The sequence below is a fragment of the Solanum verrucosum genome, unplaced genomic scaffold (assembly GCF_900185275.1).
Source record: "Solanum verrucosum unplaced genomic scaffold, falcon-dt-bn FXZP01000127.1, whole genome shotgun sequence".
NCBI classification, from domain to species: Eukaryota; Viridiplantae; Streptophyta; class Magnoliopsida; order Solanales; family Solanaceae; genus Solanum; species Solanum verrucosum.
In genome coordinates this window covers 640,761-666,192 of record NW_026020321.1, presented here as the reverse complement: position 1 = coordinate 666,192, position 25,432 = coordinate 640,761, and the positions used below count along the sequence as shown (strand labels likewise).

The 25,432-nt window shown below is 30.7% G+C and overlaps 1 protein-coding gene across 1 annotated transcript in view; it reads right to left on the bottom strand.

The window, feature by feature from the left end:
- Positions 1 to 21,250, bottom strand: part of LOC125835370 (linoleate 9S-lipoxygenase 2-like) — a 37,422-nt gene extending 16,172 nt beyond the window's left edge. The window contains 10 exon segments of the mRNA XM_049514496.1: positions 16,816 to 17,341; positions 17,436 to 17,699; positions 17,954 to 18,258; positions 18,349 to 18,456; positions 18,576 to 18,661; positions 18,748 to 19,089; positions 19,195 to 19,420; positions 19,422 to 19,436; positions 20,168 to 20,460; positions 21,058 to 21,250. Of these exon segments, the coding sequence (XP_049370453.1) occupies positions 16,816 to 17,341; positions 17,436 to 17,699; positions 17,954 to 18,258; positions 18,349 to 18,456; positions 18,576 to 18,661; positions 18,748 to 19,089; positions 19,195 to 19,420; positions 19,422 to 19,436; positions 20,168 to 20,460; positions 21,058 to 21,250 (2,358 nt within the window).
- Positions 21,251 to 25,432: the final 4,182 nt, after the last annotated feature.

Genomic DNA, 25,432 nt, shown 5'->3' with positions numbered 1-25,432 from the left:
TTTTTTTTAGTCCCTTTACAATATCTTTTTTTTTTTAAATCTTATCTTGGTCTATTCCTGTAGTTTTTGTTCAAATTCATCTAAAAAATTTAATAGTTCCCCAAAAAAGAAATGGGTCTTCCTTTTAGCGAGTTATGAATTTTTTTTGACAATAAATTTTTATTATCTTTCTTACAGATCTAAAATTTTGTGGTCTTCTTTGTCATCTTGATAGTTATGGAGAAATATTAGTGATGATTAGCATTTTCACCATCAAAATTTGATAGTGGTGGAGCTTGCGATTCTGGTGGTAATGGTAGTTGTTGCGCCTAAAGGAGATATGTGGTATCGTTGTGATGATTCTACTGCCAAGAGTTCTTGCGACTGATTCATTGCCGGCGTCGGCACAAGTCTTCCGCCATAGCTGAATCTTAACGAAGAAGTAAACAAAAAGTAAAATAAAAAAAATGTTGGCATTTAAGTTATAATGATAATTAATAATTAAGTTTACCTTATTAAGAAATATCCAATTAAAAATTGACATGTATATATGTCTTTATAAAAAAAAATGAAATTGATATCTAAAACTAGGGTATTTAATGAAAAAAAAAAAAAAAAGTAATGTGCACTGCCATGTGGAAAATAGAGATGGGTCCATTTTGCTTTAATTTAAGAGAAAATTGTATATAATATCAAACTATTAATTCAAATTAAATGCTATAAATATATTTTGATTTAATTGTACCCTATAGCAAATTATTGCTATTTTTGCCACTCTCCCTAGTGGAATCTCGTTCGCCACTCTCGTTTGGTGGCAGTCTCGCTCGCCACTCTCGTTTGGTAGCAGTCTCGCTCGCCTCTCTCGCTTTTATACAAACACAAATGTCTAAAATGTGTTTGTGTTTGTATAAAGCGAGAGAAAATTGTATATATACATATATTTTTGTTCCCCTCTCCCAGATCTCGCTCGCCACCCTCGCCTCTCTCGCTCATACAAACATAAACGAAATGTATAAATTGAGCTTTTGTTTGTATAAAGCGAGAGAAAATTGTATATACACATGCAAATACATATATCTTTGTCCTATACACTTATAATTATACAATACAAATATTTATCTGCCCAGTTTTCTTTTGTCTTTCTCTCTTTCTCGTTTTATACATACACAAATATACAATTGATCTTTTGTATACAACTGCTTTCTTTTGTATATGTATAGCGAATTATACAACTGCCTTCTTTGTATATGCATAGCGAATTATACAACTGTTTTTTTTTTTGTATATGTATAGTGAATTATACATATATATGTTTGCTATGGAGCGCAATTATGCAAATTTTGCTATAGCATATAAATATGAATTCTGTGTTTGCTATATGTGAAAGTTGCTCTTAATTTAACCCTGACGCGCTCACTGTACGTATGGTCACTTGCTTGTTCATCAAAGCCGATAATACATTTAATAATACACTAAAAAATAGTTTAGGGGGTTATAGGACCCCCGCAAAGTTAGAGTGTGTAATAGCAATTTAGACAATAGTTGAGGTGTGTTTTGAACCATTTTCCCTAAAAAAAAAAAATGAAAGAAAAACATCTTCATAGTTCTCCGATGATAATGACAACACAAATTTGTTAAGCATGAACTATCAAAGTTTCATAACATATATATTTTTCTTTATTGGTATTATTTGTTGTTTTATAAAAAAAAAGTTTGTTATTAAATGATATGTTAAAATATTAAGTTTACATAGTTATAGTCATAATATTAATATTATTTTGAAACTGATTATGAATTTTTATAATTAAGTAATTTTATTGTATTTATTATTTAAATAAATTTAAATTACATAATTAAATTACATTTTACATAAGTTTTTAAATATATGTAAAATAATTTAATAATAACAGTCAAAACTCAAAACACTCTAGTTCATATGTATCAATCCTAGATAACAAACCAAAAGAGCCAAATATTGTAGTCTTGTTGTGCCCCTGTGTTATGTCAATTTGATGATTTGAGAATCATTACTTATATTTATTACTAATATGAACTCTAATTAGGTAATTGTAGTAATTATTAGTATGTTAAAAAAATTAAGCTATGCATAAAAAATAAAAATATAATTTGAAAATATTTCAATAATGACAATCAAAACTCAAAGTACTTTAGAATTAGTATACATCGACACATTATAGAAATACTTAAAATCATATGGTTCATAAGCGACAATCCTATTTAACAACAACCAAAGATAATTACACATAATGTTGTAGTTTTGCATATTTGCTAATTATTATGTTTTAAAAAATTAAACTACATATTTAAATAATTAAGTGATATCCCTAGTTAACAACAAGCTAAGAGTATTTCAAAAAAAAAAAAAAAAAACAAGCTAAGAGAGTGTTTACGCATTAATGTTATAGTCTTGCGCCTCTATATTATATCAACTTGATAACTTGAATTATTACTTATTCTTGTATAATATGAGCTCTAATTAAATAATTTAATGAATTATTGTGTTTAAATAAATTTAAATTATATATTACTATTTTTTAATATAATCTGAAAATATTACAATAAAAACAATCAAAACTCAAAACACTTTATAGAGATCAATATATTATAAAAATCATAAGAATCATATTATAAAGTATCAATCCTAATTAATTACACTAAACATTTGTATAATTAAAAATAGACCCTCTATATTTTGAAATCAAACATTCACATCTTCTATATTATAAAAATCATACAATTTTTATCCACCAATAATGTTATTTCTAATTTCCTAAAAAAAATATAAACATTGTATAGAATGAATGTTCTACGTCAATGAAATTCTATCTAACTAATTCTATATACATAATTTTAAAGCAAGAAAATAAATAAAAATAAATTATATATAATAAATATTACATTTAAATAAAATTATAAATAGTGTACGTATTTAAATTAAAAGAAAGTTATTACTAACCGTTGATATATCTTATTAACTAATTTGTATCGATCACTTAACACTTTAAAAAATATGAATTATTTTTAAATCAAATGCATGAATGAAAATTTTATTTCCATTTTAAAAATTTGTTAGAATAATTTCACATAAACTATATTTTTATAATTTTAGTTTATCGTTTAATAATTTATTTTAATATATTTAGTTATAGATAAACTCATTGAAAGTGTAAGTATAGAATTTTCACACTACATGAAGCGTAAGTGTTTTATTTTAAAATATGAATAGTGTATTTAAAACTGAATTATGATATAATTTTAAAAAAATTAAATCTCAAAAATAGTGTTTTTTCTGTTATCTTATAGAGATTTATTCTTGTTAGTTTCTTTTTTAATCTACTCCACATTTTTATTTTTTTTAAAAAGAGCCAGGAGAATTGAAAAAAAGGTAAGGTAAGGTAAAGAAGTAGAATGACGAAAAAGGAGAAGAAAAATGAATTTGACGAAGAAACAAAACTGTTAAATATTTTATTAGGTTGGATTCAAAACATAAATGCTTTATATAAAATAATAAATGCTTTATACAATTTACTAGAGAAGAGTAAGCCTTAATTTGAAGGAGAGAGGTTTTATTCAACCTGTCTTTCCAAAATTTTCTGGCTGTTTAGCATCTCTCGTAATAATAATAATAATAATATTAAAATGACAAAGAAATTAATATAGTCAAAGAAGTGGAAGGAGATAGGTTTTATTTCTTTTTTAAAAAGAATCATATTTGTGCATGTACTTTGAAAAAAAAGTTTATATTTATTTCTCATCGTACCTTTTTTTATATATTTATTTTTATCATCCAACTTTGAGTTTTTATTTATCTTTGAATAATTAAATTTCATTTTTTTTAACTCTTATTATCCTACGTGACACCTACATAAATATAATTTTTGATGCTTACGTTTTTCTATGGAAAAGTGACTAGGCAAATATGGTACTAGGAATGGATTTAATGGGTTAGTTATGTGGGTATAATAATTATATTGGAAGCAAGTTATAATTGTGATAAAAATATATTTATGTAGGCATCACGTAGGCTAATAAAAGTGGAGATATGAGACTTAACAATCCAATGAAAAATATGAACTCAAAGTTGGATGGTACAGATAAATATTTATTAAAAAAAATATAACCGAAGGTAAATATAACTTTTTTCTAATAGTATAAGGGCAATAATGACACTTTTTCATTTTTTTTAAACTTAGTTAGGCATTTGGACATACGATTTCATTTGATGATTTGAAATCATGAGATCAAATCAGGATTTGGACATGTGATTTTTCCATCTCATGATTTCAAATTCATGAGATGAAATCCCGAATTTTCCAAATAGTTTAATTCGAAAATTTCATATCATGACTTCACATTTTTCAAATACAAAAGTTGACCCACAAATTTATATTTTATAAAAAAATTAATTATTTTTCATCTACATAATTTTTTTTTGCGAGAATATAACCGAAGGAGTTATGAAACATAAGCAGAATATGAACATGTTGATACCGTTACTAATGATATTAATCATGTTCATTTTTATAAAAGAGTAGTACACTATAATTTATGTTCCATTTTTATAAAAAGTAATATACTACAACTCATGTTCAATTTTATATTTTTAATGAATTAAAATCCGATCAATAAATGTTACATATTTTAGAATAACTATTTGACAATGCATTATACTTTTATTTTGAACTTTTACTTATTTGATAAGATTGTATAAAAATTGGAACAATTTTGATAGTTTTCACACATATGAATTTTTTATATTTACGAGTAAAACATACAACTTAAAATTTCAAATTACATGTTCAAACAAAACTTTAACTTCATCTCACATAAAAATAAATATAACTAGTTTCAATAAGTTGGGTAAATGTAGCTTTAAATATAATTGTAGGAGTATATTTATTGCAAAAAAAAAAAAAAAAAAACATAACGAATGATAAATATTAATTTATTTTTTATAGTAAAATGACAAATATGATCCTTTTATCATTTAAAAAGTAGAAAATCACTTTAAGCTTAACTGATGAATACATATATTACCACCATCCATGGATGTGATGCAATAAATGATCGAATGGGGCCATTCCTTCTTTAATTAGAAATTTCAATTTTGAAATTTTAATATGATTTTTTTTTATAGGGAGCGTTTCCATCCAAATGAGGTCTTATAACGTATAAATTCAAAATAATCGAATTTATAATATAAACCCAATATAAATTCCGAACACTAAATTTAAGACCAAAAAAATGCATATAATCATTAAGTGCCTTTACTTGTGAGTAACAACGAAAGAACCATCAACAACATTTTAGACCTCTAAGCTTTTTAATTTTTTTTTTACTCCGTTTAATTACTTTTACTGATCCGTTATTGACTTAATACTTTCTTTAAGAAATTACTCAGTTGTTAAGAATTTGTTTTATTGAATTATTCACATTAACAATATTTTGAAAATTTAAATTTGATTGTTAATACTTTATGTAATATTTAATGTAAAGACTAATATCAGAAGAAATTAAAAAAATAATCTCCTGGCCTTTTAAAATAGAAAAAGGGAAAAAAAAATTATTTCTAAAGGGACCAGTAAATTAATTATTCAAATATTTACATCGTTTAATTGGGTACGAAGAGTTAAAAATAAAAAGTGAATTTGTTTAATTGGGTATGAAGAGTTAAAATAAAATTTATATATTAGTGTATAATACATCTTATAATTTTATATAATATTGTATATTGGGTGTATTGTACGCCCTTCTTCCCTATTTACTTGCCAAATATTTTATAATTTGATTTTTCTTTTTACTTGTCATTTTTGACAAATCAAGAAATGACAATTTTTTTATTTTTATTATACCCTCAGTTTATTAACATTGAGTTAATGTCTTTGAAAAATGTAGTTAGTAAATATGTTTAAGACTTTATCAATTAATATGGGGTAAAATGGTAAACACACTATACCAATCATTGTTTTCTTAATAGGTGTGCTAAGTCAAAATTCGACAAGTAAAAGAGACGGAGGGAGTACTGCATATCAAGTTTTTAAACATTAGTGTAAAACAAATTCAAAGTTTTGTGTATATTATTATATATATAATTGATATATAATGTTGTATACCAAAATTTTAAAACATATCTCTATTTAAAAAATAGGGGAAATTAAGCAGATAAGCAAACATATACTAGTTAATCAACTAACATAACTATAGTTTGAATTAATTATCACTCTCAGCCTTTTTTTTAGCTATAATTATGTGTGCCTCTCTCCTCTCTCTCTCTCTCTCTCTCTTATACGCATACAAATTCAATTATACAAATACAAATTATTATACATTTATATATACAATTAATGACTGATGTACAAATACTATTCGTCTTTTTTCACTCTCTGCCCTATCTCGCTCATCTCTCTCCTCTATACTCCCTCTCCCAATCCCGCTCGCCAGATATACAAATACATAGGTATACCAAATACATATATACAATTATCTGACAAATATACATATACAATTTGACAAATATACAAATACAATTCACCTCTCTCCTCCTTCTCCCATTTTCACTCGTCTTTATCCTCCCTCTAACATGTAGCTACGAATCGTAATTAGCAAACTATAGTTGTGAAACCTAATTAAGTTATTTTTAGTGGTCATTTGTGAAGTTTCTCCTAAAAAATAATGTCTATACAATTGAAAACATAAAATTCCGAGTGGGCTTAAGCTCCAAAATATACATAGGAATTTGGATATATTTATGGCGTCTTTGTTAGTTGACTTAGTAGATGTAGAATATCTAGAATTCAATGAAAATATATGGAACAGAAGTGTAGGAAAGATAACATAATTTATACAAGGAATGTCTAACATTTTATTATTCCCTTCTTCCAATAATACTTGTTCATAATTGACTTTACACACTTATTAAAAAATTATAAATAGAAGGATAATTTTACTATATAACCATTTGATTATACTCTCTCCGTCCAACAATACTTGTCCACTATACTAAAAATAGATGTCCAACAATACTTGTCCACTTTATGAAATCAATGGATAATTTTACACTTAGTTCCTAATTTACCCTTATCATTAATTATAGTTATTTTATTATTATATTTTTCAAGACATTGTATTTATTATATTCAAAGGGCGATAGAGTAAAATTATCCTTCTATTTATAGTTTCTTAAGGGGTGTGCCAAGTCAATAGTGGACAACTATTATTGGACAGAGGGAGTAATAAATAGAAGAACTTTTGCATATAGTCACTCAAAAATAGCCTAATTATACTCCATAGTTATAGTTTACTAATTACAATTCGTAGCTACATGTTATAGGGAGGAGAGTGATGAGCTGGGAGAGGGAGGAGAGAGGTGAGCGAGAGAAGGCAGAGATTGGGAGAGAGGTGAACTGTATATGTATATCGGTTAGATAATTGTATATTAGACATATGTATTTGTATATTCTAGCGAGAGAGATTGTGAGATGGAGGAGAGAGGCGAGCGAGATTGGGAGAGGGAGGAGAGAGACAAGCGAGAGAGGACAATAATTTGTATAATTCGCAGGTACATTTGTATAATTCACGTGTTTTTGTATAATTGAGTGATATAAAGTCTGAAATTAAATAAATATAATAAAAACTCGAAATAGCGAATTGATTCAAACATAAACATATGAACTTTAAATAATTATACAAAATATATTAGACAAAATACATTATATAAATTATATTATACAAAATCTGAAAACTACACGTTTATACAAACTTTAAAAAATTATAATAAACAAAAAGATAGAATGTGTATGATGACAAAACTGAAAAACCAAAGGAAATCATCATCATATACAAATACAAACCACCGTATACAAGTACATATCAGACAAAGAATTGTTAGTTGTGAATTATATAAATGTGGCAAATTATACCTATACGGCCTTCATAATTAATTGAGGCTATATGTAGGACTATCTACGGTTAGGTGAGGCTACTGTTACAAAAGAAAAATTCACGGTGACTTGAGATAAAGTTTGTATACTTAAATGTGCAAGGAGTTTGTATACTTCTCAATCTAAGCATATGAAATTTAGCTAATATATATGACATATCCACCATCTATTAAGTTATATTTTCTCCCTTTGAGAATTATGTCTTAACAGAATGTAGGTTTAATGTCTATTATCTAATATTTGAATCTGTTTTCTGGTGAAGTAGGATACTTAGAAGAAACTAATTATTTAGTTTGCCCTCGGATTGTAAAGTTCTGTGGTAATTAATAAAAGTTTTCTTTAATTACTAAAAAAACCTTTAAAATTGAAAAACTCCCTCATTATCCATCTAATCATTTTGAAAAATATGTCACTCATCGCTGCAGATTTCAAATAACATATCAAAGCTATTAAAAATGATAAAATATGAAAAAACATGCAAAAAACACAAAATGACCATGAGGATCGTTACACCATGTCACGATCCAAATTCACAGGTCGTGATGACACCTATGTTCCCAACCAATAGGTAAGTCAACCCAACATATTTACCAATTATGATTAACTAATGGGGTAAAAAGGTAATCAACGAATAAAATTTCCAACACTAAGTTCTTTATAAATATGAAATACGGAAAGCCAAAATACTACCCAAGAATTGGTGTCATAAGTACAAGAGCCTCTAAATATGATGCAAGTCTGAAACTAAATGACAAATCCAAACATAAGGGATATTCTGTTTGAATACTAAAATAATAGAATAAATAAAAGGTAGAAGGAGGTGTGGGCCACGGAACAACCAAGCAGCTCACCACAACTCCAAGATACTCCAAGCTCGGACTCAAAAAGCTCCACGTGATGTGCTCGTACTCAGAATCGAATCTGGACCACAAAAGAGTGCAACAAGTGTAATCTGAGTACGAAACCACGTGTACCCAGTATATCTCATAGACCAACAATGAAGAAGTAGTGACAGGAGTTTAAATAATAAAAATAAGTCTTTTACTTATACAAGTCTATAGTACGCTTACCAGTCGAGTTTCATCAAAATAAGGATAAACAAACTTCACATAATGTACAACCACCAATAAAGCATGTAATCAACAATAATAAATGATGTAATGAGATGCAGTTCAATGTGACACCATGAAATGATATGCCTCAGAATGCCAAGTACTCTCTCAACCGTATATACATGATACTCCTCGGAAGTACATCGAGAGTTCATGACCCATGGGGGATTCGCAAGGTCCATATACCGACACAGACGATCTCCACGTGTCTGTACGGACAATCTCAACGCACTATCATAAAATCAAACAATTTCCGCACGGACGATCTCCACGTGCCCAAAATATAATCTTAACATCTCACCATCCCCAGCACGGACACGATCTCCACGTGCCCAACTTATACTCAATCTCATGTCAATGGATGTGCACAATATAATCTCAAATAAAGGGGATGATGATGCATCTCAATCAATCAAATATCAGCATAATACATAACCACCTCAACCATCACAAGTATACAGGTTCAAATAAGAACACAATCACACAAAATAATCAGTCAATAATATACCCATATGCTTTGGCATTCTCAGATTAAAATCCGCATTCTATAGTAATAAACTTTCCCTTTATAACACCGGTACTCGTACCAATGCCTGTCACATCATTGGTACGAGACTCCCATCTTTCGCCCTTACCCATTGACTATTCCATTTTTTAATCTTTAAATTAGGAAAACATCCTCCAACGAAGTCTAAAAGTCTTAACATACCTTGAATGCCGAACACGTGCCACAAATCCTCAAGATTTTTCCTTCCCCTTTCGCAAAGCTTCAGAACGTTCCCAATCAACCAATTATGAAATATTTGTAAGCATGTGAGTTCATAGAAACCCATATTATTATAAGTCTATCCTAAACCCAAAACTCACTCATATCTCTAATCAAGCTCCTAATTTTGATATAATTTATATGTCAAAATATATTTGCTAAATTTCAAGCCTAGGATTAAGCCTCAACTCCTCCAAATATCATGAATCTAGTGATATTCATATACTATAATACCACCAAAGTGTATTACTTATATCCATCTATTAAAACTTCAAGAGTAATAACTATATAAAAGTAATTAAATTTTAAGCCAAATGATTACTCACCTGTAACCTCACCCACGAAACAAAACAAAATAATAACCAATGGAACTACACAGATTCCACTATGCGGACATATTGTTTGCCAATGATTTCCCATTTTCCAATGATTATACCTAATAATTGTTCAATGATTACCCTTAAAAATTAACATAAGATTTTTCTCTTCCTAATCTAGTCCAAAGAACGTTATCACCTTCCAGATTTGTTCCACTTTCCATTTCTTTCAATCCAAACAAAATTTAACCACCTCACTGTATATTCACCCTAAGAGAAATCATCACATTAATTACTGCTAAAAAATTTCCGTTCCTCCACCTATTCTGACCAACCCCTCCCAATAGCATTAATATAAAAGGAATCAGATCACTTTCTGTAATAAACGAAATTATTACAGGAGCATTATATTGCACAATTTACATATACAAATTGAAGGATTGAAGTTCTTACCAGAAACCACAGTAACCCCGTAGCCAACCGCCGCTCTCTGCCCTTTTGTTATTATTTTTGAGTTATGACTAAGAAATTATTAACCCTTCTTTACTTAGCTTAATTTCATGGGCCAAATATACAAGGGTACTAAATGAACTGTTGACTTGGCCCACTAACTATTAACTATATTAATTATTTAATAAAATTTTCATCAACTAGATACTCGTAGTTACCGAATATTCCAAAGTTTTCGATTTAAATTTATGAGAAGAGTCAAAATAGTCCTAGTTCTCAAAACGACCTAGCGGGTCGTTACACACCATCTATCACTAAAATATATATTCGTCTTTGAACGTAATGATAAAGAAAGTACATGCATGTATCATCGAAAAATAGAGATATTTTCTGCACTTGTCTAACTTGGTCTCCCAAGTGACTTCCTCCACCAAATGATGTATCCAGTATACTTTCACTAAAGTTATTTGTAACACCCCAAAAGAAATTTTTAAGATAAAATCTGAATCGTACGTATGGATGGTTCCTAGTTGTTTATGTATGTTAAGGTTCATTACCAAGTGTAGTAAGTGTATCAAAAGTGATTTAGGGTCATTAGGGACCCCTAACACTAAGCCAAGTTCAAAGCCTTTTCAACTTGTTAAGTTTTTCCATGAAATCATACAAGGATCAATTTCAAACGATCATATATCTTAGAATATGAGTACTTATGTGGCTCATGACCTATCAAATAAAAGTCCTATGAGTCTTATTTCCGACACCATCAAACTTTCCTTAATCCAGGTTCGAAATGAAAAGTTATGACTGTTTTACTACATACACTTCTATCAGAGATTTCTACTTCAGGAACTACAGATTGAAATTACGGGTTGTAAATTCAGCTCATGGTTTGAGATCAGAGGCTCAAACTTTGCAACTAAATTCCAAGGATTCAATATACGGTTTGTGGTTCATTTTACGGGCCATAAAAGGATTCGTAGACCATGTAAATTACTGTATATCATGTGTATCAAATGTATATAAAAATTTCTAGATTTCATTAAAATGTTATTTTGAATTTCTTTTCACACTTTTCATCCCTTGGTCGGTCCTAGGTGTGTGCAAAAATCGAACCGATAAAAGTGTTATTGATTTATTGTTAATTGAGTTATTGGATTAACAGTTTTTTAATGGTTTTATAATAAAAAAAGAGAAAATTAAGCGAGTTGGCAAACATACCTAGGTTATTAGTCAATTAGGGTATAGTTTAATTTATTTACTGTCAGTAAATACAATTTCAATTTTTTTGCCATTAATAATGGGACCCACCACATCTTTGTATACCGAATCAAAGCAACATTAATAAAATTTTGTATATGATTTTATACAAAATCAATTTTATCTCTCATGTCCCCATTTCCTATTTTTCTCCTAAAATACTCTTCCACTTCCAATTTGAAATTGGGAAAATTCGAATTCCACCTTCTCCCTCTAATCGTGTTTTCAATTTTTGCAGGAAACAGTCAAAATCTCGGGTGAATCTTTTTTTCTTTTCGTTTTTCAACATTTGTTTACATATGTATTATGCTTGTTAGTTTTATGATAAATTTGTTTTTAAAAAAATCTCTCATTATTTATCAGATTATCCATTTTTTCAAAACAAAATGGATGATTCGACTCCATCTAAGAGAATTATGAGAGGTACACCATTACATGTCCAAGTTGTTGACAATCCACCTTCGTTTTCAATTGGTTTAACTCAAGATTTTGGAGTTAATGCAGGGTCTATGACAAAATCTATACAGTTGAGGAGTGTATAATTTCATGATTTCTTTCCCAACGATTTACATCGCAAATAAAAGGCTTAACATCTGTCGGGCAGTCTTTTAAAAATTGGGCTTTTAACATGCCCACTTGGGCCAGGGTTTAAAACCAAGTGGCCCTCTATTTTTTCTGAAGTGGTCCCCTTTGTGACTTTTCCACCCACGTGACTTCTTTCACCAAAAAAACCTTTTCTTCTCTGTTAGGTTTAACAGGCAGCTTTTCAAACATATGAATATCTTTGCTCCTCGAAAGATCTGATGGGTTCCTCCCTCGATACCCATCCTCGTCTCTTTCCCTACTTGTACACGCTCCCTCATCGTACTTTGTACGAAAAGTCACCGACGATTCTACCCATATAGGTAGAGAGAAGATGTTCTCCTCATCGGCGATCTCGATGGATGCCGAAATTTTTTTTGCCGGACCTTTGACACGAATCCTAGCCCAACGGAGATTTTTTTTTAGATCGGTTTCTTCTTTTGTTTCTATCCAGCCGCCACACCGATCTCCAATTTCCTTCATTATTGGCCTGGACCAGAGATGTAGAGGCAACCCTTGAACTCAAATCTAGAACTATTCGAACTCATGGGTTATTGGGAAAGCCCCAATGGTCGGTGACCACCATTGAAACTTTAATCGGCTCCCTTGTCTTCTCCAGTCACCCATCAAAACATGTTCTGCTGCTTTTCTGGACTGGAATTTAAAAAGAAATAAAATTCCATTCATATCATAGACTTGACTCCATGTGCTCCATTCCAAGTTTGTTGGGCCCATCTTCTTACATCATTTCTAGTGGGTGTATCATCTTCTCCAAAAAAAAAATTCCCACTAGACAACGTGCCAATAGGTCTTCGTCTTCTAACTGGACTCGCGCTTTCAACATGTTGCCTTCTTCTGCTATCTCTGTCTCAATTCTGGTTCATTTACTTTTCTGCAAAACGTCTCTATAACTCCTTCCCCCCTTGTTAGCAGCATAGTCTGCCTCCCCTGATAATTTAAGTTCTTTTGATCTAGACTCTGTGATGTTGTAAGACTTTCCTCCAGATCTGAAATAAACTCTGTTGTCCATCTGAACATCAATGGAGTTACAAAAGGGAGAAAGAAAGAAAGAGAGTGGTATTCTGGTGAAAGAAGTCCACCGGAGAAAAGAAAAAACCAACCAAAGTCCAGAAGGGACTTCAGAAGATTGTGTCGAAACTAGTGCCTGGGAGCATACTTTAAATCATACTCACTCAGATTTGTGCATCTGCTAAAAGGAATCAGGCCACAACCCTATTATTGCTGCATTTTCGGCATGCTAGTGGCCATGATTTGGAGAGGAGGGACCTACTCAGATTTCAACATACATAGTTCAACTTTGCCGACGTGAAGAAACTCCGGCGGGAAAAAATTGGGAAATAGAATTCCGATGGCTACCTTTTATTAAAAAAAACACCGTTTTGTGAATGTTCATGAACAAAAACAAGATAGAGTAAAGTATAATCAACCTAATTATTTTTTCTTTGTTGATGATTTTAATTTGACACAGTTTTTTTTTAAAATAGTACACAGACCTTAGTTTCACCTTGTGAAAATAAAATTATTTTTGAAGTGAAGCAAATCAAAATAGTAATAGAAAAGGGAAAACGGATAGTAAAGAAAAAAATGACAACTAAAAGAAAAATCAGTATCGAGCATATATGTATGGAATCGTCACATTAACAACAAGGTGCGATCACCTAAATATAGTAAACAAATATGTTAATAATACAACAGACACGATGCTCTAGACTATCACCAAGTCATAGACTACATGAATAGATTAATATTAAGACAACGTCCAATTATATACTAACATTTTAGCTTTATTTGCAATTTTCATACCCTCCTATCTAAAATCATATTTGATAAACTTGATTTTAATTATCACATTTAGAATTTGTACGCCATAAAGATTTTTAAGACTCCCAATACTGACCAAAAAGAAGCAACCAAACTTGAATTAGGTCCTAATTGAAGTGTAATATGTTAATGAATAATGTTCTATTTTATCTTAGGCCATGCTAAAATCACTACCCCACTTTCTTAAATTATTGCTAAAATAATGTATGATAATTTGTTTGTATGTAAATGTGTATTTATAACACAGTTATTCATATTGATTTATTCATTTGGTAAAAGTTTGATCCGAAAGTGATTGGACGAGGAATAACAAGTACTATGGGTTATAAAACGTTATCATTGCAATGCCATAATATAAAACGTTTTATGTTTTATTTCATATTTATAATGCAACTAGGTAAATTATCCACGCTTCGCGCGGTAGTAAGCTACGTAAATAATCTACTTTTGAACATTTGATAATATAAGTGTTTTTGAGTGGATAAAGCCCTACGATAAATTGTCAAGAATATTTTATCCAAAGATGAAATGAAATATTTTTTAATCTTAAAACAAAACAGATTTGATTCTAATTGTTTATGCATTTGTTATTAACTCTTCATTTTACTCTAGTTCTTCATCACCAAATTCTTTAGAAAAGATATGTAATTGTTTCATTGTCTATATTTGTATTTTCAAAAAGTGGTACAAACATTTTATTCATCAATTGCGAGAGTTTTTCTCCTATTCAAGGCCTCTACATACAGAATATAAATGTTATACATCTTATGTAATTTGTTTTATACTTGATAAGTTAATTAAAATATAAAAACACATATCTTGGAGTTCAATGAAATAACGTATGTTGCTCAAGTAATTTGGATTAAATGATGTCTTGGCAAGTCCCTTATTCAAAATCATTCGCAATCGATGGCACTACTTTGATAGCCAAAAAGGCATATTTTGTTGTTTATGTTTCGATCAATATGGTTAATTTTTTTTAAAAAAATTGCGATTTTTAATCTAATGTTTATAAGGAGATAATTATTTCTTTAAGATTTGATTAATATGGATTCATCCTACTTTGAGAGGTAATTCATTGACTCCAATCCGAAATTTGAACCCCAAACTTTTGATTAAGGTTGAGTACAATACTTACCATCCCACTACATTCCTTTTTTTTTTGTCACTAATCGATTGAATACCTCGAGAAGATAGAAAGTTGAATAACTAAAACTCCAAGGTAGTGTGAAACCACCATAACTTCTGAACACTCAAAAGTCCCTTCTTGGACATCCCATGGATCTTTTAGCCATTGAAAACTCTATAAAGATCAAAGTCATTAATTTCACAAGTTTAAGAATTCTAATCTACATGACACCAGTAGTTTAATGATTACATCAAACTCTTGATTAGCATATCTTTACTTCAATATAATGATCAAAAGCATAAGCATAAACAACAAAGTTTAAAACATGTACTCAAAAACAACAATTAATAGCATAATAATAAATTAATGACTGTAAAAAAAATACCAGGATCTGTAACAATCGAATGAAACAGAAAGGAAAAAATGGAGTCCACTGAATTCACATTGTCCCTTTAAGGAAATTATTCCCCTCTAGTATCAGAGTTTTAAAGGAATAAATCCTCTCAGGATAGAACGATTTTATTCACCAATGTATTGATATAAAAACAATAGTGTCAGTGAGCCACTCAACAGGAGCAAAGTATGGGAATATTTAATTGTGCAGAAGAAGAAGAAGTTCAGAATCTTCGTTGTTTTAAAATGAGATGAAATCTATCTATTTATAGACAACAAAGGGTAGTGTACAAATGCTTATTGTGCATATCGGAAAGGTCACAACTCTTTGAAAAACTCACTAACCTTTCATAAAAGTCGCAACTCTTCGTAAAAGCCGCAACTCTTCATAAAAGCCACAACTCTTTATAAAAGTCACAACTTTTCATAAAAGTCACAATTTTTTTTATAAAAGTCACAACTTTTCATAAAAGGGAAGGCTAATTTTGAAAATAAATAAATTAAAAGAGAATCTTGGTTTGTGATGACGCCACGTATGCGGGCCAAGGGTTCTCTTTTATATATATATATATATATATTTGATATATGATATATGATTTTCAGCTGGAATTAGTTTTATTATTCTCACAACATACTGAGAAATACATAACAAGTATGGTTGAAATGAAAGTACAGTAAACTTAGGAGAAATAAACTTATAGAAATGAAACAAACAAAGGGAGATCACACTTAACATAATGAAAATTTATTTCAAGATTTATTCAAACTCCAGCTTTCTTCATTTTCCGATGTCAACCTTCTATATTGACACACTGTTGGGAATTCCTTTGCCTGTAAGTCCACCTTCACTTGTTGGGAAAAGCAACGTATATGGAGCGTTAACGGGCCCTGATCTGTTTATCAATATGTTGTCACCATTCCTCTGTATAAACTGTTTTTCAATGTCTGCCAACTTCTTTCCAAATTTGTCGAAAGCAGCAAGTGGTTCTTTGTCCTTTGTCCATTCAGGAGACTCTCGTTGTCCGAGGTAAATCTCATCTGTAGTATGCCTTGACAATATCTCTATGAGGGAAACACCAAGCAATGTTTGTAACTGAGCTGTGATTGTTTTCAAGAATGCCTTATCGGGGTTTTTCTTTAGCTCTTCATATTCAGGAGTTCCTGGTTCAGGCATGAATCTTCGACTTACTGTGGGGCGATTTGGGAGGTAACCTGCATAAGGATATTGCCCGAAATTAACTGCTGCATGAAGTGCAGAAGCTATCCATATGATGGTGGTACACGAATCGATTAGCTCTTGTGGTGTTTCCATTTCAGGCCACCATGGTTCATTTTTCTTGTCCCCATGTCCCACTTCTCGGAGTTCCTTCCACCAGGCTTGTAGTTCATTGTCTTTCAGAATCTCTTCATCCGATCCATAGTAGAAGCTGCAGTAGTCTGACACCCAACTTTTGATTGCAGACCATATTTCTAAGCCATCAACCGCGTATGGATAGTCCTCTATCAGTAAACGAACACCATGAGGAGAACTCGAGTCCTCAACTGCTACTCCCCTGAAATTGAATTGGTCATAGAAGCAAAATACCAATGTGAACATCATAATGTTTTCGTATAATGTTAGTTTTGATGGAGCTTATTGTATAGTACCTCTTAACAAGATCAGCCGGAAGGGCTTGATCAGGGAAAACCCAATCTTTGTAAACGACAGCTGACATTTCCATGGCAAATTTGGATGGAAAAACTGTACTCTCAAGAACTCCACCAGCATTGATTAGGATCTGTCTTGCCATAGCATTAATATTCATTGTGTCCCGGAAATGAGGATATAGAAGCTTATGAATAGGGTGAAGCACACTTAGTTGCCTGTTTGTTGCAATCACAAATGGCTCAATCACCGCATGTGTATTCAACCTGTGAAGATGATCAAACGTATTAGATTAATAGTACAAAGCATGTGTTGAATTAGTCATTATTAAGGACATCCCGATGCACTAAAGCTCCTGCTATATGCAGGGTCTGAAGAAGGGCCGAACCACAAGGTTCTATTGTACATAACCTTATGAACTCATAACAACTTTACCAGTTACTTCAAGGATCCCCTTCGAGTTAGTTATTATTGTGTATCATGAATCACAATAGAAGTCGTATGACATAAAGGGAATTACCAATGACTAATTAGTTGATGAACACCAGAGTCATTCACCGCAACATAAGCTTTGGCCAATTGCCAGATAGAGCTCTCAACACCTTGATCACTTGGAGTATACACTTTGCTAGTAACACCAAATTGATCTCCATCTGGATGTGGCCAACTCAATTCAATTGCTAGTGGCTTCAAAGATCCATTATCTTGCAAGAAGAGCAAAGTTCTCGAGGCATATGTTTTCGTTGTTGTAGTGTTTATCCTCCTCAAATATGGTATAAGAACATCATGATGGTTCAATATGAAAAGTTTATTATTGTTCATCGCCTGTCAAAAAACATGTAAAAATCCTTATTTAGTACTTGTAACGTTTCGTAATCATACAAACTAGTGTGGAATTTCGAGTAAATACATTACCTCATCAACCGTTAGTCCATCCAGCTTATCCTCTATGTGTTCTGCAGTAATTGTACTGTTTTGATTTCCATATGCTTCGGGATCTAGCTTGCTTTTTGGAGGAAATTCCTTGCAAATTAATCAAGAAACAAAACATCAATACTCTTTATCTACAAGAAGACTATATAGATTATAGACAATCAAAAGTAACTCGAGACAATTTCCTAATCGCGAAGAAACCAACTTACTTGAAGTCTACTAATTATAACAGGATTAACTCCAGCTAGCATTTCTCTTGCGAATTCTTCATCAGTCCTCCACGCGGTTTTACTATCTGCACAATCAATACTTAAATCATACAAACACATAAAGGTGAGTGATCATTAGCTAGATTACTTCTTATGATGTAACAAATTGTACCTTTAATCACTAGAGGAGTTGGAAATCTCAATATTCCTTCACCGTCTGTTCGAAGGAGTTCTCTTATCATCTCCAGAGGTATAGCAGCAGTGAGAGCCTTAAATAAAGGTCCTTGAGGAAGTTTGATCCCTCCTTCATATAGTCTAAGTACATCCTCAAAACTATCGAACTCGTTAGGGGTACCATCAAACAGGGCATGTAATTCAGGGAGGATGAATTGAACAATGGATTTCAAAGCATATGTTAGGAAGTCTGACATCTTCAAGTGACCAAAACGCTCGTCTCTCGGTACATAGATGTCTAAGCTCAGAATAAGAGGAATCCTGCTTTCACTTTTAGGATCTATACAAAGCAACAATGTAACTGATCAAAAAGTTGCTTTCAATGAAGCTATACGCGTTGAGTAAGTACGTAGAATGGACTGATATTTGTGAATGCCTAACTAACCTGTTCGTGTTGGTGGTCTACCAGTTCTTCCTCTCCGAGGATACGGGTACTCAGCAGAACCTCCTAAGGTAGTTCTAACATTTTCTTTACCTTCATCAGGATTACCCAAGTCATTGTAGATATCATAGTCATAAATCCTATCCCACGCCTCGCGCTTTCCAGTTCCATCTCCTCTTAATGTTAGCAATTCATTTTCTCTGTATTTTCGCAAAAGCTCTGGTGTTTTTACTTGGGAGATATGGCTGCATAAACAATCAAGACATTGCTAAAACTTTTGAGTTTGAACACTTGCCTTTGTTTACATGCTCAGGGGTCGTTTCGTAGTTGGTTAGAGTCATCCAGGTATTAGTAGTATATGAATTAGTATAAGGGAATTTATGTATGGATTAGTTATGCATAGTTTAGTCATTCATGTATATCCTGCCTATAACAATATATGGATTTTCTCATATAACATATATATGTAGTATGTATTAGTTATGCTTATTTTTAAATAGTAAACCAAACATCGTATTAATTTTATATATGAATAACTTGCACTACCAAAAATATCACTATATTCCGACTGAAAAATGTTCAGTAGCTATTCCCACAAATATTTTTATTAAATTGGCGAGAAAAGAAAAATATTGTAATTGTTTCATATGGAAAAATTAAGAAACTTCCTTGTATTGCACTGAAAATCTATTTTCCACCATGCATTTTCTCAATGAGCTGAATTGCTGAAAAATGAATAGGAAAATCATGTTGTATAGCACAAATTCTCCATTGATTCCCGATGATGAAAAAAACTTTTGTTTCTAGTAGTGTTACCCCCTAACTACCTACCAAACGTGACATTACTTATACAACATCAATTTAATACCTGCATAACTCATTACATACCATTACTTACGCAGCAATTAATGCATGCATAACTCACCTCCAAACCAGCTACGAAACGACCCCTTAATACTTGAAAAAGTAATCATACCTGATTTGCAAAGAAAATTCGATCTGACTTGTATCTAAAAGATGGATAAACCCAAGAATTGCAAACAAAATGGACCTTGCCATGATTAGGCACATCTTCAAGTGTGAGTGACTTGAGAAAGAACTCATTGATATGCGCATTTTTTATGATAAATGCACCTGGAACTCCAAACTCCTCATTCCAATCAAATGTGACACCAAAGGCTGTTTCACTACCTGCTGTTAATGGTGGTAGAGTAAAGAGAGAGTTCTCCAAGTAGGCTGGATTGCTGTGCTTCCCTTGTAAACCATTTGCTGGCAAACAGTAACGAAGTCAGAAATTTAGTTCAGATGAAAAATAATTTTGATATAATTCCTATCATGTTAATATTGCATCTAAGGTCGATAAAACATTTAGCAGCATTTATATACAGAGACAGTGTTGCTTATAAATACTCGATCATGTTATAATATTGTCACTAAAATTTGAACATCTTTTAGTAATAAGAACCTAAATGTCAAACCGATCAAATTTATATCTTAAATCAACATTTTTGTAATAGTGCACCCATCATCTCGAAATCTTGAATACGCCTCTAAAATACACACCAATATGTAAGATGCAAATTGTCACACGCCTATTATTTTCCTTCCAATTAAACTTCGAGTACTCCAATTGTAGGAGACATCTTCGACTAACACAAAGGCATTCATCTAAACTTCCTTCGATAGAAAGTTATGTTATTTATACAGCACAGATAAAATTATATTTTATATACAAACAATACATATTGAACCATCTTTAATAACGTCAATATCAACCTTCTTTAGTGATAATCTTGACCCTGTCACTGCAGCAGATAAAATAATGCATATGTGATAATTATATAAAGTGCATGAGAGGTAACTTACTAGGATCACCTTGAACAGAACTAATTAATTGAAAAGAAACCGTTTGGCCAAGGAACTCAAAGGCTATATCAGTCAAAGAACCAGCAAGATCAGTAAAATCTAGAGCATTTTTGTTCATCATCACCACAGTTCCTTTAAGTTTCTTTGAGTCATCAGGGTGACCAAATATTCCACTCGTAATTTGACCAATCATGATGATGAATAAGAGAAAAAATTAAAAGTATAAAAAGAGATGATGAGTTTTTGTTGTGAAAATCCAATGGAAATGAGTCTCTTATTTATAGCCAAAAAAAAAATACTAGCTAGCAAGATAAAGATATATAATAATAAACAATAAAAGAACAATAGACAAATCCACATGTTACATGTTCTTAACTCCTCTCTTTTTTTGTTGTTGTAATTTTATACTACTGGTTGATTAGACTTTTCTTTTTGGTGTTCACTCTCATCGTATTGACCATGACGGATTTAACATTTTCACTATAGAATTTTATTTGGATGGTTGTTATGAATTATTTTATAATATATCATATTGTATTGTTTTAGTGAATATAATGTTTGGATAGATTGTATCATTTTTTGTCGTTATTTATTTTTACACGCCTATTATTTGAATGATAATCTTAAAAAATTAAATAGGGTAGAGTGATTATAAAAAGGTAAGGTAAAGGAAAAACTAAGATTATTAAATAATAATTAAAGATAAAATAAGAAGAAGATATTAAGGTGACGATGAGATCATATCAAATCAGTAGTTACACAAAATGGGACTCTTTGTCCTTTACCTAAGGATGAATTTAAACTATGTGATACAATAAAATTTAAATAATGATCAAACCAAACATTGTATTTAAACTAATAATACAATACAACATGTAACAACAATCCAAACAAGGTGTAAGGGGGTTTGAAATATAAAAATATGGTGCTTAAGATTTGATTTGAACTAGAAATTCAAGGTGAATTTTGAACCTCCTCAGTAAAAAAAATGTAGGTTAAAACTAGGGGTGACAAAATCAATCTCAGGTAGCCAAACTCATTTAAGTTTGGACGGATTATTGAACAACCTATTTATTAGCTCAACTCAATAACAATGGATTGATGTGTAAGCCCAAATGAACTAATGAAAAATTTTGTCAAAATATTTTTTTGAAAGATTTTTTTTTTTAAAAAAATTGATTTGTTTTATATATAGCCTGGGATATTCATGGTTCGATTTGGAATGGTTATTGGCGAAAATCAAAACCAAATCAATAAAGTCAGTTTTAAATTTCTAAAATCAAATCAAACCAAATGAAAAAAATAACCATCGGTTTGGTTAGTGTCGATTTTGTTCGGGTTTTGAGGTTTCTTTCACTGTGAAAGTAATAAATTTTTGAAGGCATACACATCTCAATAGACACAAATACCAAGTACATGAACAATCCATAGGAAAGCTACCGTGGACTCAATTAAACAATACTAGAGTTATAATATATAAATGTACCATTTAACTTGGCTTCAACTAACATATATATATCCTCCAACTTTGGGTGTGCACAAGTAGACAGTTAAACTTGTATAAAATTGAACAAGTAGATACACACGTCCTACATGACATAATACACGTAGGACACCATGCAAGATATGATATTGCAATGTAGGACGTCACGTAGGACATATGTATCTATTTGTTCAACTTTATACAAGTTTAAGTGCTTATTTACAGACACTCAAAGTTGGAGGGCATAGTTATCAACAAAGGCCAAGTTAAAGGGCATATTTATGTATTGTGTCTTATTATTTCACGAACAAAGTGATTCAATTAAGAGAAAGTGTGACTATATGATGTGAGGTATGATAGGTAAAGACTATAGTAATGGATTTTGATGGACTTAAGAGTTTAATAGTTAGACTAAAATTTAATTGTTGGGCTTAAGGAAATGAAAAGTTAAAGACTTAAGTTAATTAAAATTTAACAAAATATTTATATTTTACTTATGAATAATATTTAAGCAATTACAAAATTTATATATATAATTTCTTGGTTCGATTTGGTTATTTTTGGGAGTATTTTTTTTAGTATAGCATGTTAAATTATGTCTTAGGCCTAACTCACACTCCAAAAGTTAGCTCAAAGAGAGGAGGATTGCCCAAGCCTTATAATGAGTCCACCCATCTCATTAACCACCAATGTGAAACTTTTGTCATTCTTTAACACCCCACCTCACGCCCAGTGCTTAGCATCTGGTGCATGTGCAATTTTTCAATTTTGGGTCCCCCAACATTGGGTGAGATGACCCTGCTCTGATGCCCTGTTATATTAGGTCTTAGGCCTAACTCACACCCCAAAAGCTAGCTCAAAGGGAGGAGGATTGTCCAAGCCTTATAAGGTGTCCATCCATCTCATTAACCACCAATGTGGGACTAAAATCTTATTAAAAAACAAATTAAATAATAAAAACTTAGTAAAAATTGAATAATTGATTTTGATGCAAACAAATTTTAATTGAAATGGATCTTAGCTGATTTGTTGGCTTGATCCATTGTATCCCGTTCAATTATAGCGTAACCCGTTCAATTATCACCGCTAATTAAAACGGAAAAAAATAACAATTGCATAAACAATTGAAATTGCTTTCTTATCACGTGTATAGTCTGAATTTTAGATATGTAGCATGAAAATAACTCGTTTGGTGTGTTTTTTCAAGAATCATAGTCTATCGGAAGCAATAGGTAAGGTGGACAATGTATGGCTTAATTATTGACTTTATAATCTGTGCCATTTACAGCCTTACTGTAGTTGGATTATTTTTAGCACCATACCATGTTAAAAATAGACAAAATACTTAATTATGTTATCAAATTTTTACAAAAGACTTATTTGTGTTCAAGGCCCACCTACTACTCAAACCATATCTTTAAAAATTATTTTTCATATTCCAATATCGTCATAATCATACCTTTCATTTACCACACATTTTAAAATCGATCATTATGAGAAGAAGGAGAAGGAGTGGAAGGTCATAAAAGGGAAGCATCAGAGAGGAAGCTATGAATGCAATGAAGGACAATAGAGTCATATAATTTTCATCCTAGCCGCAAATTCATCCTTAGACACTTCTATCTCTAACCTTCCTATAATCTCAAGATCAATAAGTAATTATCTATTTATTCTCGAGAATCAACAAAATAGTAAGCATAAGGTTAAGAGAACATAAACACTACTAAAAATAATGAAAAAAGAAAATTGTCTGACTAGAAGATCAACGGATAGGTTCGATCCAAAAAATTGAGAAAGTAGAACAAGTATATATAGATCAAGTTTTACATTAAAATTATTTCAAATCATACTTTTTGTAGAATCTAGAAATTGTAATCATGATCCCAAATCATACGTCAATATATTGATTTTGAGGGTACAAATCGTATAGCATGCTATATATAATTATTTTGCTAAAACACCTGCAAATTAAATTTCTCTCAATATGCATGGACAAATCTTGAGGGTAGCGAGGAGGTATACAAAAAATTATATGGTATATATATAATGATTTATTTTTTATGTATACATATAGATTTTGAACCTCCTAGCTATTTGAGGTAGATACATATAATTAAAAATAATATCATTGTTTTATTTAGTTAACTTAACTATTTAATAGAAAAATAAAAATACATATTTTTTTCTTTAAAAAAGTTGAGGTGTTAGCTTGAAATATAACTTTAGTTCAATTTGAAAAGACTAAAAGAAATAAAATATTTAAGCGAGGACGGAGAGGGTAATTTAATTTGTATTAAATGGAATAATGGATAGTTGTATTAATAATATCATCAGTTTCACCAAGAAATAAATGCATGCATCCGATAGTTGTCACTTATTTAGGGAGCGTTAAATAATTAAGCGGTTTGACAAATTAACAAAAGATAATATTTTTTATTTATTATATCTTTAATTTATTTAGAGAGTTACTATTTTTGAATAATGTAAAACCTCTTTAATGAATAAATTGATTTTGAAATTCTATCAACTAATAGAGGTAAAATAATAAACTAACTATATTAATTATTATTTTCTTAATAGGTGCATCAAGTAAAAGAATGAGCAAATAAATAGTAACAGAGGAAGTACAAAATTTCACTCTGAGGTTTAAAAAATTCATTCTAGAGCATAAAAATTTTCTTAAAATTTTGCTCACTTTTTTCAGGTATGAAAACTATACAAAAGTTGTATGAAATCCCCCAACATTTTGATTTTTTTTCACAATTTTATTATTAACTCGATATGGAATATATATGTAAATCACATTTTGTAATTTTATTTCTGTATACTATATTTAAGTTGTGATGTTCTTTTGTATAAATCATCCATTTAGTTCATAATACGTACTAATTT